Source organism: Lactuca saligna, chromosome 2 (genome assembly GCF_052625555.1).
Source record: "Lactuca saligna cultivar CGN05327 chromosome 2, ASM5262555v1, whole genome shotgun sequence".
Taxonomy (NCBI): Eukaryota; Viridiplantae; Streptophyta; class Magnoliopsida; order Asterales; family Asteraceae; genus Lactuca; species Lactuca saligna.
Genome location: NC_136418.1, coordinates 177413271 through 177430717, shown reverse-complemented (window position 1 = coordinate 177430717; position 17447 = coordinate 177413271). Strand labels below are relative to the sequence as shown.

Here is a 17447-nt window from a genome sequence, read left to right as displayed (position 1 = left end):
CCTGGAAACACAGACGTTACATAGTAGATTATGTTTCTTTATGTGTTAACATGTTAGATGATTGTATGTGTTTAGCGGGCGGGGCCCGGAGACAGGCGGGGCCTAAGAGACACAAATCTGTATACCGAGCGGGGCTCGATATCAGGCGGGGCCTGATGTCGGGTGAGATCCGATGCTAGAGTATTAAATTAATGGTTTGACAATTATGGTTTTAGTATTAAATGAAAAACGAAATTTTTTGTCATGATTTTTGGGATGTTACACAGTTAAAACAAGTTAGTTTCTTTCTTATATACAAAAAATAAGAAGTTGTCAATATATGAAAACGGATAAGATGTAGTTACCCTCTGTAGTGATTTTCCCTTTGAGTTACTGGTTAAAACATGTATTAGCCGGTAATATTTATATAATTTAAACAGTTAAAACAAGTTAGTTGCTTTATTATGTACAAAAAAGAATAAGTTGTCAATATGTGAACACGGATAAGAGGTAGTTGCTCTCCTAAGTCATTATCCCCAATATTTATTAAACAAATTTTCTCAACAAGTTAATTAATAATAAATAAAACATTCAAATAATCAATAAGTATATATTGATTATTTTAAGTTGATCCGGATACAAAATCAAATTATAAACAAATCACAAAGGTGTAAAACATTAAAACTTTGATAATCATTTTTTTATTTTAAAAAAAAAAAAAAATTCCGCAAGAACCACATTATTAGAGAGAGTCCAATTGGCAGGTGGCTAGTGGCAGCAGCACACCGAAGCTCCATGGCCATGTTCCCATCAAGACGATCCAAAATTATACCTATCATCATCATCATCCAAATTATATACAAAAACCATTTAATATCCAATTTCGATATACTTGATGTGGAATTTCAACTTTATATACAGTATTATCGGATGTGAACTGGCTCTCTCTCTCTCTCTCTCTCTCCGGCTCCTCATCCAATCCGATTGAATCCCAAATCCCAAGGAAGCAATTAAGTTTGACCAATTGATTTATGGATATTACTAGTCTATTCCCCTCATTTAATCAATCACGCTTCCGTCTTCGACCAATCTCAATGTCGCTATCAGGTCTTTCCTCTCTCCCTGTTTTTTAAATTCTAATCATCGACTATCTTATCTGTGTTTCTTCATTTTTTGACTACTTAATTGTTTAACTCCTAAACTTATCCCAAATTTAACGCAAGTATGTTCCGGGTAAATTTAAATTTTGCCGTATGTATAGATATCAAACCGTATCAAGATGCTGTAAGTTGACTTGAAATCTGAAGATGCTTGCATAACTAGCTTAAAAAGACATAATCGGATATCGGCATCTCCTGTTTCCGCTTAATTTAGGGAAAAAAAAGGACGTTGATCTGTTTATTAATCTGTAATCTTATCTTTCTTGTTTGCAGGTCGGTTTCTATAAGAATTTTTTAAGAACGCCGGTGCCTGAAGATGTCAGCATATGGTCATCCGATGGAACGGGAGTATTCCTCCCGGAGTCTCACAAGTGCAGAAGGATCCGGTATTCTTACCCCTTTCTGCTTTCTGAATTTCTAACCTGAAATTTTTTTCCATATAAGTTTAGATCGCATCATTAAATCGTGTTCTTCATGTGTTGGTGCAGAGATGGGAAGTCAATTCAGAATGGAATCGGTGATCTATATGTCATCATGTGCTGCGACTATCTTCATTGGGGGGCTTGTAATAGTTGGGATCTTATTGATGACCTTGCTGACTGCAATGACTGTGATGTTACAATCATGTCAAAGCAGGGAAGCTGGAGTTATTGAATCGTTCAAGTATGATCATTGCAAAATGGAATCTCAACACGCAGAGATTAATAACATGGAAGCGTATTCTTTGCCTGGATTTTGTAAGGAAGTTGCTGTGAAGTACATAAAAGATGGTCATTACATGAGAGAGTTGAACGCTTCGGTGTCACTCATTGAGAATTACTTCAATGGCATAAGACCAAATGATGGTGGTCATGATGTTGTGTTAATGGACATAGACGACTTCCTTCCAGCCGAAACTCTTCGTATCAACCCATTGTCGTACGGGTAAACATGCTTTCTAAACAGTACAGAGAAATAATACTGTGTTTGACATGTATTGGACTGAAACTTAAAATGATATTAACGAGACAAAAAAAAATTGCACCAAAAAAGGAATGCCCTCCTCATCTATCCCTAAAAAGCTTTCATGTCGGGTCCCATCTTGTCCAGTCTACTCCAACAAATACAATCTAATACTTAGTTGAATCTTTCTTTTTTTGATCTTTTATTGTGCAGATACAATCGGTATGGATTGAATGATTGTGTTAGAGAGGCAAAACATATGAAACATGTTTTCTTGATTGAATTGTACATAAAACTTAAATCTAATGGATGGCCATTGATTTTGTTATCAAGAAAGCCAGAAAAGCTACAAGACACCATTGTTGAGGATCTTATATCAGCCGGATGTGGTGGTTGGTCAAAGTTAATCATGAGGTAACGGGTTATTAGAGATTGAAATAATCTTGTTTTATGAACCAAATTTCAAGAACAATCATAATATATACAAAAAAAAAACAAAAGTCTGTGGTAACAAATGATGGTGATTTAGATATTAATGTTGTGATTTGGTGTAGATCAAACGAGGGGATGAAAGAGGATACTCGTGATTACTTTTTAAGACAAAAAGTGGGCATTGAAGCGGAGGGTTATGATATTAGGGCTGTGATTAGCAGCCACATGGATGCTTTAGGAGGCACGATTATCACAACACAAAACTTCAAGCTTCCGAACCCCCTTCCGGTTGCTCCACCACGCAGTATAATGTCCGATTAAAAGACAATCCACCGGTATAAGTTTCTATATATATTACTTGTATATAAGTTCTTTTTTTTATTATTATAATTTTTCGACCACAAATCCAGAAGTGTTTATTTATTATTTATCTCCTCCATTTTGTGTAATATTCGACAAAATGCAGACCACACATGCTATGTACATTTGTTTGATTTAAATATATAAGATGAATTGTTAATTTTTTTTCTATTGTATAGGCAGATTATTATAAATTTGTTTGGGGCAAACTGCTTTGACTGGTGAGATATGTCTAAGGATTACCATGGGTCGACCCGTTTTCTTTCCAAAAGGAGTAAAAATGTTTTTGATGGTGAAAGTATGACGGTTTTTCAAACCAAATTTGCACTAAACCCGTAATTTTTAACTGAATTTAATTTATTTAAAAACTAATTTAGATCTTTACTCTTTTTTTTTTTTTTTTTGAAAAAAAAAATCAACTTATACCGTTAAACTAAAGACTTTTTTGATACCTCCAGTCTCTTTATCAGAGAAAATTAGACGAGCAAAAATTAATAAAGAGATTTACTTGAAATGCATGAATGGTACCTCCTACAATATTACAAGTAACTAACAATGACATTTAAAAGGTTAGAGTCCCACACACATGGCAGGTGAACGGAAAGAGAATGATAAAGTGCAACTTATAAAAAGAAAAAAGGGAGTTGTCCCACATTGTTGGTGATTGAAGTAATGAGATCGATGTCTTTTAGAGTTTGGACCATCTCTCATCTATTATATTTATTAGGTTTAAAGATTTGGAAAATACTAAAACAATATTGATAATTCTAAATTGTAATTATCTTTATTTGTAATTAATATTTTTTAATCATTTCTTCTTGATAAGACAACATATAATTACTATGGATGAAAATTGAAAAAGAATACTTTGACTTTCAAGATGATTAAATGACGCTTTATTTTTGGCTCTGTTAACCGACAAGAGTTCGAAAAATGATTCTCGATTTATGAGTTAGTTTACTTGTCTTAATTTTGTAGCCAATCATAATCTTGATTTAATCATCGATTTCCAATAACAAAAAAATTAGTATCTACAAACCATAAAAACCTAACTCAAATAAAGACAATCCCTTACAAAGACTTTAGTTGTAAGTGATGCGTTTCTGGAAACAAAGTATTTGATTGAATGCATTTTTGAAGGTGATTTAGAGGGGATAAATGAATCTTAGACAAATGGCTTCACAACAACCACGAAAAAAAAAGTCAACAACAGTCAAAATCGATTGAGACCCTATAATCGGTCACCACCACCGCCCCTGCAGTTTCACCAACAAAAGAAACCTAATACATTCCCTCTATCAAGCCTTTGAATTGAAAAGATATATATTAAAAGTTTAGATAAATCAAAGTTAACATCAAACTCATTTTATAAATTCTCTATTGCTTCTTTGACATTTGACAATACCTAGAATGCAAAGTAGCTAAATGTCAAAATTAGTAACTTGGAAACGTAAAACATAAGCTTATTAATATGTGCACTAACACAAATGTATGATGAGCTTCTTTGAATAAAAAATGACGATTTACATCGCATAAGGTGGAGTTTTACTTGTTTAAGATCATCTCGTCCTGCCGTAGAGGAAAGGAAAAGGGGAGGCAATGAGGGAGAATCCTCTCCAATTCTTTTTCTTTTAAGGCATGTTATGTTTAAATGACATATTTTTCCTTTTTGATGTACATATAAAAAAATTTAATTAATTAAAAACTAGACATATAAAAGGGTAAGAGAAGTAATAAGGGTAAATTTGTCTTTTTGTATTGATTAGGGACCAAACTGGAAATAAAACAAAAGTATAGGGATGATTCAAGTTAAAAAAATGTTTAAGGACTAAACATACAAACCATAAAGATCATGAGAAAATTGAAAATTTAGCCAAATATTTTAATTACTTTATAGAAAATAACAAAAAAAACCCAAATTATATTTTTAACCATCAAAATCGCAGATGAACTAAACCTATCTGCTATTTTGGCAAACCCATCTGCGAACATATCTACCCCATTTGCAAACATAGCCTAGCCAAGTATAAAAACATAATTTTTTGTGGTATATTTTTCACTCCTTTTTGTTGGAAAATTCTCTCTGGAAAGCGATTTTCTTAGTCCATCTGTAATTATGGACAATTTCATGAACAATCCCGATAATATGGTAAGATCTTTACTCATTTTGTATTTTAATCATCATTTATAAACATTGGGCCTTGTGTATTTACAATTTATTCCAAAAAATTTGAAAAAAAAAACGAAACTTTATTGTGTTTTATTATTCGATTTTTTTAAATCTATGTGTTATATTTGATAGTTAGTAGATTTTATTAGTAGCCTTAAGGTTTTGATGGTATTTGTTAAGTAGATGTATGATTGTACAATTATATAATGCGTAAAGTGTGCATTGAGTGGTTGTACCTTTGCATTTTGATGTTGTACATATAGTTTATCAAAGAAAATATATATATTTAATTGGTATTGTTATAAAAATACTTATAAATAAAAATATCTTTTATATATATATATATATATATATATATATATATATATTACTTATACTGATTATAAATAGATATTTGGTTTATTTTGTGATTTAAAATTGCTGATTTTTTTTTTATATATAATAGTTTTTAAGTTGTTGAGTTTTTGTTACAATAATATATGTTCTAATATGTTGTTGTATTGCAGCATGATTATAGAAATCTAAATGTTAAAGTTGTTGTTAACCTAAAAGGATCGAGATGTAACATATGACAAATATTTGAAGTATTGCATGGTATGCAATGGGAAAGTTCTAGAAACATTGTGTTTGGTTACTTGCTAGACTTCCCTCAATTACAAAGGAACGGGTTGCTATTTCATAAAATGTTTATTCATCAGTTATGGTCGGACACAATAATATCCCCAGATGGCATAAAGCGGTTGTCTTTTAAATTGAGGGATACTAAAATGGTTTATGGTCCGGAAAAGTTTTGTTTGATAATCAGGTTTAATTTTGGAGTTTATCCAAAGATGATTGGAAAAAAATGTCTAAAAAATTTTAGTAGTAAAAAAAGATGTTTACTGCGGGAATGTCTCTTTCCGAACCACACAAATAGTTCGGGAAAATTTGTGATTTGAAAAGTTATATTTTAAATCAGTCATTCTTAGCAGCTACCGACAATGATTTAGTTAGAGCATGTATGATATACGTTTTGTGTGAATGCTTTTTTGGAAAAGAAGCAAATGATCGTGTGCCACAAGACTGATTATTTTTGGCTGAGAACTTGGATGGATGGAACATGTATAATTTGTTGACTTCAAAAGTTTTATATTTTTTATGATAATTTTTATTATAATTAAAAGAATTTATTGTAGTTTTGCTTGGGGTAGCTATTTGTGGGACTTCACTTACGATGACCTTGAAGATACATGGAATAAGATCAATAAATATTTATCACTACCTGAGTCTCGTGAACCTTTCAAATACTTTATGTCAGGATTTACGACGCCATTCAGAGTATACAAATACACAATTATTTTCAAGATATAACAAGTATTTTAGTTGTTATAATTGATATTAATATAATTGCTAAAACTATAGATATGGCTCTATGAGATGCTTCCATTTGTTCGAGGTGGTGGTTTTGCGTTACGAAAAAACAAAGAAACAAATCGGATGAAGCGATGGAGTGCAACCAGAAAATTGAAATGGGTTAATGTAAACAAGATTTTTGATATAGAAAATTAAAGGTTTTTATATTTTATTTTGTTTATTAAATTTTTTTGTTTGGACTTTTCCCTACATTATAAATATGTTAATTTATTTTAGGAGGGACAAAGACCAAGACATAGCATGACACCAAGTGATGATGATAAAAGGTCTTCTTATTATATCTTATATCAAGAGTATGTATACGGTGAACCATATTCAGTTCCATCCCCAGTGCGGAACCATTTTAGGAGGTAAGATGAATCTTCATGTAGTGTATCTTCTAGTGGTCGCTCTCATTGTAGAGGTGGACAAGGGAAGCCAATATAAGAAGAGTTGGTGAATCGGTTATTTAAACTTGAACAACATGTGTATATGAACCGAGAACGCACCAAGGTATTTGTGGAAGATGTGGATGACAAGAGTATATGAAACAAAATATATTTTGATGAACCGGCACAATTTCATCTTGGAAGCTACTAAGGAGAAATACAAAGCATTAAGTGGCGGGTTGGAATTACAGTATGAAGACCCTTGGAATATTTTGAAATATGTCAAATTTATTTAATATCTATTTCAATATATTAGGTTTGTACTAGGTTATTTAAATGTATTTCGTTTATATTAGATGTACCTCATCTGTTTAATGTTATTTATAAAAACGCGTTGGGTTATTTTTAACGATTCATTACAATACATTACAAATAACAATTCCATGAAGCATTACACATAAAACAATAAATAAAACCTTACACATAAAATAACTCATTACAAATAACAATTCCAAACGTCCTCATACTCGATTACACATAAAACATTACATAAAACCTTACACATAAAATAACACAATGCAAATAACAATTCCCAACGTCCTCATATTCGAAGTCTCTGCTTTCACGCTCCAAAATGTAAAAATCTTTAAGAATTTCCAAAAGCTCTTCGTTGTCGGCATAATAAGTTTTCATAATTTTCGCATAATTACACTCGATTGAACCATGTGGCTTCTCCCTTTACATCCATCCATTAACCGACAATATCTGATTGTATCCGATGTTGTCTTTCTCACATCTAATGGTTGAACAAAGTTGTTATGCGGTTCCATTCATCACCTACAAAGCAATGTGGGGGAGCCAGTGATGTTACACCCTCCTTAACACTAAGCCAACATCGTGTTACAACTAACACCTTGTTTTTCGTCTATGGTCTTGGAGGATTGTAACCAGGTACTGCATTCGAAGAAGTTGCTACATTCGGCGACATTTCTAAATATGGGTGTTCGTTTCATATAGATGATATGGGTGTCCGTTTCGTATAGATGATATGGGTGTTTGTTTCATATAGAGTAAACATCTATTTATAATAAAAATGAATTAACAAGGACTTGAAAAGTGTAGTGGAATCTATGTGTACTATAGTGACTTATCATGTCAAACAGTCATTTCTGTTGTCACACCCCCGAACCAGACGGCGGAAACGTTCGAGGGATCGCGTGACTTAAATTGAATATCATCACAATGAATATACATGAAACATAACATAAACATCACCATGCATTAATACATTACAGCTGACATTTTTCACATCAAGTACATTGTCTAAATATTACATTTCCATAGCATAAATTGTTTGAATGTTTTCAAAAACATAACATCCTAACATACTTGGTATTACTCTTCAGCTTACCTGTTACCTGAGAATACAAGTAATTTTGGAAACGTCAACATATGGAATGTTGGTGAGTTCATAAGCAGGGTTGTTATGAAAATGTTTTGCGCAGTTTGTAAAACCCAGAAAATCTGATATTTTATGAAAAGACAATTGTTTATACTAAAATGTGAAGATCCATAGGTTTATGCATGAATGATTTCAAAACGTGTATAAATGAGAAGTTTTGCATTATAGTTATTGAAAATACAAGTGAATGGTGTTGATTTCCTCGAAAAACCCGATTTTTTCCGATAATATAATATAATTGATTCGAATTGTTATACCGTCACAACGAATGATTTTGAACTCCCTTGATTACTCAGATAGCATTGGATTTATTTATGTGAGTCGTTATGACCATGCATGATAATGACTAGTTCGTATGTCTTGGCATTCTAGCAAACGCCGAAATTGATCTTATGATTTTGTCACCCTAGACTGGCCGAGTCTAACTGTAGCGAACAACTCAGGTGTGGGGGAGTCACCCCCGTATAGATTTATACACAAACTCTCGTTCTCCCTCCAGGAGACTTTGATTCTAACTACAAATAACGACTGGCACTTATTAGTGTCGCCCGTTATTACTCACTTAATCCAAATGAATTTGATTAACCTTGATTAACGATCTGATTTTTGTTTACTTGAATAGCCGGTAAGCCTAATAGATGAGGAGAAGAGGACCACGAGGTCCTACTAATCACGCTTGTTATATAATGCTGTTGAGTATACGAAGGACGCGTTGCCCCATTTCGCATATGATTTACTTGGACCTTACTAGCAATGCCAATGGGCCACTGAGGCCCAATAGCACGTAAAATCCATTGAGGGTCCCTTAAGCATGTAATTGGGTCACAGGAGGCCCAATAAACATTTATTATTATTGTTAGGCCCAAAAGTCATGTTAATGAGTCACGAATGCCCAATAAGCATGATTAGAATCTTTCAAGCCCAACAATTTGAATATTTACTTGTTTTATGTATAGTATAATTGTCGGAAGTTTGATTGAACAATTGTTAAATCGCACAGGCACTAAGTTTGTTGATTGTTTATAACGATATTTGAAAATACATGTATATTCTTCATTCTATTTTCATAAGTTATAATTTGTTTTTTTTACCCAAATATCTTAGTAATAAAATAATTGACTCAAAATATTGGGTTGACCTATTCAGCCCTTCTTTAATAAGAATGACAATCTTAGTCCCTTTTTATAAAAAATGACATTTTAAGCCCTTAAACTATTTTCTTGACATTTTTGGCCCATTGACTTATTCAAATAGTTTTTTTAGCCCAAGATTTACTCTTTGGCAGTTTTAGCCCCTTTTGTAAAGGATTTTCATTTAAAGTCCAAGCTTTTCGCAAATTTTACAATCTTTACCCAAAATCCAAAAACTTTGCATTTTTTATCCTTTTTGGCAAAAAGGGTCATTTTAACCCCTGAAATAGATTATTTGCCCTTTTACCCACTTTTTTGAGAAATTTACCACTTCAATCCCTTAAAACACATTTTTTCGCAATTTTGGGCCTATGGGCTAAAAAGCCCAAAAATTTGGCCCATTAGGCCACAACTTACATTTCTAGTCCTTTGAAGAGCATAATATTCATAAAAACATCTATTTTAACTGTTTTGACCCTTTTGGTCCCTATGAAAACCTTGAATGACAACCTTTAGCCTAACTTTTGTTGATTTGACAAATATGGCCCAAAAATGAGTTTTATGTTGTAATATGTTTAATATAACCTTAGAGGGTAATTTTTCTTAACTTGTTTAATGTAATATATCTTAGATCACGTTAATTTTCCTCCTTGAGCTATATATCTCGAGATTTCTTTCCTTTTTGGCACATATATACCACATAAACACATGAAATCACACATAACATACACATACAGATAGATCTACACATTTTACTTGTATTCTCCCCCATAAAAATTGTGAAAACCGAAAATAGAGGGGTATGAACTCACCTTTGCTTGTTGTTGTCGGTTTTGAAAAAAGAAATGGAAGAGTTTGATCCTAGCAGGCCTTCTTGGGTGGATTTCGGACTTAGAGTTTTCTAGGTTGATGATCATGAGTTTGTGTGAGTTTAGAGGAGATTCTTGATGAAATAAAGAAACTAGATTATGGATCCAAGTGAAGACTTACCAAGAATGATGATATTCTTTTGAAATCCTCTTGATACACAAGCAAAAACCTCGAGATTTTTGGAGTGAGAAGGAAAAGAATGCTTGAGAGAGTTTGGAAGAAGTTTGAAGTGGTGTGTGTGTGTTCCCCTTGTTTTCTCGGCCGAAGAAGAAAAATAGAGGGGGAGAGAAAGGAGTGAAATGACCATTATAGATATATGTTGGATTATGCATGGAAATATGAAGGGTAATAAGGAGGCGGCACATAAAATTCAACCCTAAATATCCTTTCCCTTTTTTTTTTAATACTTGTTGGCCGATAATGGGATAAGGAAAAGAATGGTTTGGCCTTTTTGTGCTTGAGTCCATAATATGGGCCTAATTTGATGGTTTTCGGACCATTGGTCCCTTTAGAGTAATTCACGGCCCAATATACATCAAGGAATGAGTTTTATGGCCCATTAGGGCTAATTAGATTTGTTATGGCCCAATAAGGCCCATTTAGATAAACTAGCCCATTTTAGGCTTATAAGGCCCAAAAAGGTAAGCCTCATGAGAGTGGGTCCAATTAGAGCCCATATAAGAGTTCTAAGCCCAAAATAGTCAAATTGGAAGCTTATTGGTCCATTAGGCCCAATAAGGAAGTCCCAGTCCAAAATGGACTTAATCCGGGATTTTTAGGGTTTCCAACCTTTTTGTTAACTATTTGAATGTTTGTACAGAGTGTTTGATGGAAATTTTTTTGTCATTGAATAAACATCCCACATGCTTTTAGGTTTTAATCACAATGTTATCCTTGTTTAGTGTTTACAAAGCATCAAAATTCCTAGTTGTGACATCATCCCCCCGTTAGAGGGAATTTTGTCGCGAAATTCTTTTTGAAGCTAGATTTGAGAATGCGAGAATAGGTGAGGGTACTTCTGCTTCATCTAGTCTTCGCATTCCCATGTGAATTCTGGTCCACGTTTCATATTCCACCGAACTTTTACAATCGGAATGCGACTTTGTTTAGTACGCTTCACTTCCCTGTCCATGATTTCGACTGGTTCCTCGATGAACAGCAGATTCTCGTTGATTTCAATTTCTTCCAATGGGATGAAGAGAGTTTCGTCGGATAAGCACTTCTTCAAATTGGAAACGTGGAACATGGGGTGTACACTGCTGAGCTCTGCAGGTAGCTGTAGTTTATAAGCTACTGGACCGATTCGGGAAAGAATCTTGAAGGGTCCAATGTATCATGGGTTTAGTTTTCCCCGTTTCCTAAAACGAATCACCCCTTTCCAGGGAGAGACTTTTAACAACACCCAATCCCCGACTTGAAATTCCAAGGGCTTTCGCCGTTTATCAGCGTAACTCTTTTGTCGGTCTCGTGATGCTTGTAGTCGAGCTCTGATTTGAATTATCTTGTTTGTCGTTTAACGTATGATTTCCGGTCCTATTAATGCATTGCTTGGGGTCTGTCCTCTGGCTAGTTGAATGTCACCTACCTCAGCCCAACACAACGATGATCTATATTTACACCCATACAATGCCTCGAATGGAGCAACTTTGATGCTTGAGTGATAACTGTTGTTTTACGAGAACTCGATTAAATGCAAGTGGGTATCCCACGACCTTCCAAAATCTATCACACATGCACGAAGCATATCTTCAAGCATTTGAATGGTTCGTTCGCTTTGACCATCCGTTTATGGGTGGTAAGCAGTGCTCATGTCAAATTGTGTTCTCAAAGCTTTCTGAAGTGATTGTCAAAAGCGTGAAGTAAACTTACTATCTCTATCTGAGATGATATATGTTGGTACTCCATGGAATCTCACGATTTCCTTGATATAGTGTAACATCCCGAAAATACGAGCCAAAAATTTCATTTTTAAATACACATACTTAGCAAAACATTAGAATAAAACATTCACCGATCATATCATTTCATAAAAGATGTGCGTGTCTGGAAACCAGTTTATAAAAATATAATAAAGTCAAAGTACAAATCCCTAGGAAGATCTCATAGTGCGGAATACAAAGCGTGTGTGTGATGTGCTGCTAACGCGCCAACTCCTTCCCCTTCGAAGAAGAGATACCTGAAACCAAAACTAAAAAGTGTAAGCACGAAGCTTAGTGAGTTCCCCCATCATACCACATACCATACAATCACATATAATATATATTGCCAGGCATTTTTGGGGTGCCCGACCTACCCGGTACAACCATTCTGGGGTGCCGACCTACCCGTGTCAAGCCATTCTGGGGTGCTGACTACCCTTCGGTCCTAACGACCGAACCTTGGGGACTAGTTCACCCGTACTGCTACTATCATATATATCATAACATAACATATTATCAGACATATCTGGGGTGCCTGAACCACCCTTTGGTCCTATCAACCGAACTCGGGGACTGGTCCCCTCCTACTACCTCTATCACATATAACATAACAAGCCAACATGCAAACATATAATCACATACTGTCAGACGTGTCTGGGGTGTCTGACTACCCTTCGGTCCTAACAACCGAACCTTACTACTATCACATACAACATATCATGCTAGCATATAACATATCAGGTAGTAGCAAACCTAGATGATATCACAAAGACAATCATCTATCATACGTCTCCTACTGGTGGGTCGGCATTGTGGCCTTAGACCCACCGCTACTGGAAGATAACTCACCTCGAAAGTAGCTGCTGAAGTCTGCTTGCTGAGCGTCTGACAGCTGGATCGCAAATCCTCTGGCTATAAACCATAAACATAGGTTAGACACCCATAAATATCGTTAGGTCAAAAGACTGACCCTCCCTTGGCCCAAGGTCAACTCCTTGGTCAAAGTCAATGTCCATTTGACTGGATTCGCCGAGTCATGGCATGGACTCGCTGAGTCCTTTTCCTACTAACCCGGTCCTACTCAACCAGTCCTTCTTCCCACTCACTGAATCACCCTTAACTCATGACTTGGGACGATTGAACCGACTCGTGACCCGACTCGCCGAATTTGAAGAACAACTCGCCGTGTTCAAGGCAATCTTCATAGGACTCGCCGAGTTGTTCATCCAACTCGCCGAGTCTAAGGCCATCTTCATGGAACTCTCCGAGTTCCTCCTTGGGACTCGCCGAGTCCCTATGACCCATTTCCCATATAGGCCAAATCTGAGACATGCAACGCTTCAAAACCATAGATCCATGTTCCTTGAGCATGCTTATCACATAAAGTTGCAAACTTTACGTGCATGCATGGCCCTATAAGCTCAAAAGGTCAAAACCAAACTCTTCAAGAGGTCATAGGCTCAATGGGGACCTCAATCACTTCAACCACAAGAACTTTATGCTACTAATTCATCCAATAAGTCCAGATCAGAAGTCCTTTCGGATCATTAAGCACCACACATGGAGTTTGGTGTTTTAGGGCTTGAAAACCACCCATTTGGGACAAAAATGGTAACTAATGATCTAAAGATCAAGGTAGAGACTTTTCTACCTGAATGGAAGCTTCTCCCTGAGTAGAGTTCGGATCTACTCCTTTCCTTGCACTCTTCAATCACCTCTTTCTTCTTCTAAGCTCCAACCTCCTTTACAAGGCCAAAAACACTCTTAAGAACAATATGGGGGCTAGGGTCTCACTCTAATGCTATCTGGAAGTGTTAGGGACAAAGGAGGCCAAGATAGAGTGTTTAAATAGGGTGAAAACACCCGGATTAGGGTTTTTGCCCAACCAGGGCCTACTCGACGAGTCCGGGGACCGACTCGCCGAGTCTAGAGTCCAACTCCCGTACCTTGTCCCACTCCTACTCGGCGAGTTGGCCCATCAACTCGTCGAGTCCAAGGCAAAATACATTATTTTAAGAAAGTAAATAGCAAGGAGTACGTACTGGGAACCAAGTGCTACATATAGGTTCTTGTCAGTCTTTCCATTTTGTATGTCTCTTTTATTGGCAGGAAATGAGCGGATTTTGTCAACATTTCGACTATTACCCATATGGTATCCAAGCCATCTGTTTTCTTGGGTAGTTTGGTCACAAAGTCCATAGTAATCCTTTCCCATTTCCACTCGGGTATTACTGGTTGTTGTAATAATCCAGAGGGCTTATGATATTCTACCTTTACTTTAGTACAGGTGAGGCACTTGCTAACGTAAGTGGCAATTTCTGCCTTCATGTTAGGCCATCAATAATGCTGCTTGATATCCAAATACATTTTATCTAAACCCGAATGGATGGAGTATTGTGTCTTGTGGGCTTCATCCATGATTACTTCTCTGAATCCCCCAAGTTTAGGGATCCAAATTCGGTTCATGAAGTAATATGCTCCGTCCTCCTTAACTTCGAAATTCTTTTCCATCCCACGTAATGTTTTGCCTGTTCTGTTTTCTAACTTCATAGCATTGAATTGGGCTGCTTTGATTTGCGAAGACAGATGGGATTGAATGGTTGTTGAAAGAGTTTTTACACGACGATTTGAGTATTCTTTTCGACTCAAGGCATCAGCAACCACATTAGCCTTGCCTGGGTTGTACTTGATTTCTTACTCATAGTCGTTTAGCAACTCAACCCATCTTCGCTGCCTCATGTTTAACTCCTTTTGATTTAAGGAGACTCTTGTGGTCAATGAAAATGGTGCACTCTGTACCATAAAGTTAGTGCCTCCAAATCTTCAAGGCGAAGACCATCGCTCCCAATTCGAGATCATGGGTGGTATAATTCACCTCATGTGTCTTTAGTTGTCGGGATGCATAATCTATCACCTTCCCACGCTGCATGAGTACACAACCTAGACATTGATTTGAAGCATCGCAGTAAACTATGAAGTCCTCTGTTCCCTTTGGTAGTGATAGTACCTGTGCACTATAGAGTGCTTGATTCAGAGCTCGAAATTCAACTTCTTGCTTATCTGTCCATTCAAAGGGTACACCCTTTTGTGTAAGCATGGTAAGTGGCTTGGTTGTTTTGGAGAAGTTCTGGATGAACCTCCTGTAATATCTTGCGAGACCTAAAAATTGAAGAATTTATGTGGGTGTCGTTGGAATCTGAGGTTAGTTCTCGGTGGTTATGCGAGGAATCTGGGATTTTTATGGTTCATTTCAGTATGGCGGATGCGAGATGTTTGGTGGCAAGACCCGATTTGGGATCGGGATCAGGAGAGGGTGGGCGGGATGGACCAGTATCACCCGAAGTCATTGGTTAGATGAGTATGGATGAGTTGGATGCTAGGATTCGTGATATCCTGCATGATGAGGTTTATGCTATGTTCTGTGCTGAGTTTCCGGAACTGTTTGGGTCGCTCAAGACCACCATGGTTGAGTATTTTGATGAGCGCTATACAGCTCTTGCAGAGACAACAGCCGCGGCAGCCGTAGCAGCTATGGCAATGGCATGGGGAGGAGCCAGTCGGGGTTTTCAGTATCGGGACTTTGACAATACGAAGCCCCCTACTTTTGATGGAGTTTAGGGTCCGATCGTTGCTATGAGGTGGTTGTCAGACGTGGAGGGTTGCTTCTTCATGTGTTCATGCCCTGCAGATTAGAGGGTGAGATGTGCTTTGAACCTTTTGAGTCTCAGAACAAAGGATTGGTGGAGGTTGACCACGGGATATTATTCTGATGTGCAGCGGGCTGTGGTTTCATGGGATAAGTTTTGGGAAATGTTCAGTACTCATTATGTTTCGCAGGTTAAGAGAGAGAGAGAGATAGAGAGGTTGGCTCAGGAGTTCCTGGAACTGAAGCAGGGTTCATACCCAGTGACGGAGATCACCAGGATGTTCACTGAGAGGGTGATGTTTTGCCCGGAGTTTGCTTCGGAGTAGGCTCAGATGTCTTGATATCTGAGTATGCTCAAGAGGGACATCCGACAGTTTGTATCCACGCAGAGGTGTAATACCTTGTTGGAGTTGCAGGAAGCTGCTAGGTGGCGCGAGTTAGAGATTAAGTTGCAGTTGAGAGAGTAGAGGCAGGCTCCAATGCAATCGCAGCCTGCACCAAAGCGGATGAGGCCTGCTAGTTATCGACAGGGAGTTCAGAGGAGTCGCACTTGCGGGAAGTGCGGCAAGGTGCACGAGGGTAGTTGTCATTCTTCTTCAGGGTGCCACATGTGTGGCAAGGAGGAACACATAGCCAGGGATTGCAGGCAGTCAAATCCAGCGGCAGGGGTCCGACTTTGTTACCATTGTGATCAGGTGGGCCATATGAAGGCCCAGTGTCCTCTACTAGCTACCAGGTCAGTGCAGGCCCCAGCGCCAACCACTTTGAGACTTACTGACGGAGGTCAGGTTCGAGTAGAGCCTCCGAAGGCTCCAGGGCATGCTTATCAGCTTGTGACCGAGGCGATCAGATCTAAGCCAGAGGTGTCAGTCGGTATGTTTTCTGCCCTATCTTGTTTATGTTGTGATTATGAGATGTTGTTTCTTGCATGAGATGTTTTAGTGTTGTATGTATTAGAGGTGAGCGAGCATTGAGGGTTCTCAAAGGGTTATCATCCAACGTGGAATTCGTGAGAAAGGAATGTTATAGTTCGAGAATTTGAGAGCATTCAGCAGTAACTTAGTTTCCTCGAAGTTTAGTGTATTAGTGGGTTCGATTGAGCAGCGTGTTAGCTTCGCCGCCAGCAGGTGGTGGTTAGTGCCCTAAGTGGGGGAGAATTGGAAGCTCTTGGGTAAGCTGCTGGTTGTAGAAGGTTGCCTGGCGTGGTTTGAATGTCAATTATTGGGGTGGTGCGATGAGGCGGTTTAGTTATAGTAAGGGGTTGCATGTGTCACGGAAATGCGGCAGGCTATGTATGGGTTGCTGGTTATGCGATCAGTCTCTGAGTACGTATGCATGATATGAGATAGCGGTGGGTACCGCTAAGGGGTGAGGTATAGCAAGGATCTGTCGCTGTGACAATGTTGGATGATGCGTGGGCATGTTTTCAGTCTCCTTGCAATATGAGGGGATAATGGCTCCAGATTGGGGGTGTGGACAGAGGAAAGTGAGATAACAAGTTAACAGACTCGGGAGCAGTCTGGACCGGGGATGAGGACTGTGTAAAGATATTGCAGTCAGAGGTCAAGGACCTAGAGGTCGTGATAGGGAGGTATG

At 37.3% G+C, this 17447-nt stretch overlaps 1 protein-coding gene across 3 annotated transcripts; it reads left to right on the top strand.

Moving 5' to 3' along the window:
- Positions 1-808: 808 nt before the first annotated feature.
- On the top strand, positions 809-3044 carry LOC145032972 (HAD superfamily, subfamily IIIB acid phosphatase). Of its 3 annotated transcripts, none has more exons than XM_078981942.1 (5): positions 809-1086; positions 1413-1525; positions 1628-2063; positions 2295-2495; positions 2636-3044. In XM_078981942.1, the coding sequence occupies exons 2-5, from the start codon at positions 1456-1458 to the stop codon at positions 2832-2834; spliced, it is 906 nt and encodes a 301-aa protein (XP_078838068.1). In that variant the 5' UTR covers positions 809-1086; positions 1413-1455; the 3' UTR covers positions 2835-3044. The 3 variants fall into 3 exon arrangements, with proteins under 3 accessions (XP_078838068.1, XP_078838070.1, XP_078838069.1); XM_078981944.1 differs by lacking the exon at positions 809-1086 and adding an exon at positions 1096-1201; XM_078981943.1 differs by lacking the exon at positions 809-1086 and adding an exon at positions 1169-1263.
- Positions 3045-17447: the final 14403 nt, after the last annotated feature.

Excerpts from the sequence above, each read along its gene's own strand:
- LOC145032972 (XM_078981942.1), top strand. The coding sequence starts at position 1,456 with ATGTCAGCATATGGTCATCCGATGGAACGGGAGTATTCCTCCCGGAGT. Across the intron at positions 1,526-1,627 it reads CACAAGTGCAGAAGGATCCG|AGATGGGAAGTCAATTCAGA; the intron begins GTATTCTTACCC and ends GTGTTGGTGCAG. Across the intron at positions 2,496-2,635 it reads TGGTCAAAGTTAATCATGAG|ATCAAACGAGGGGATGAAAG; the intron begins GTAACGGGTTAT and ends GATTTGGTGTAG.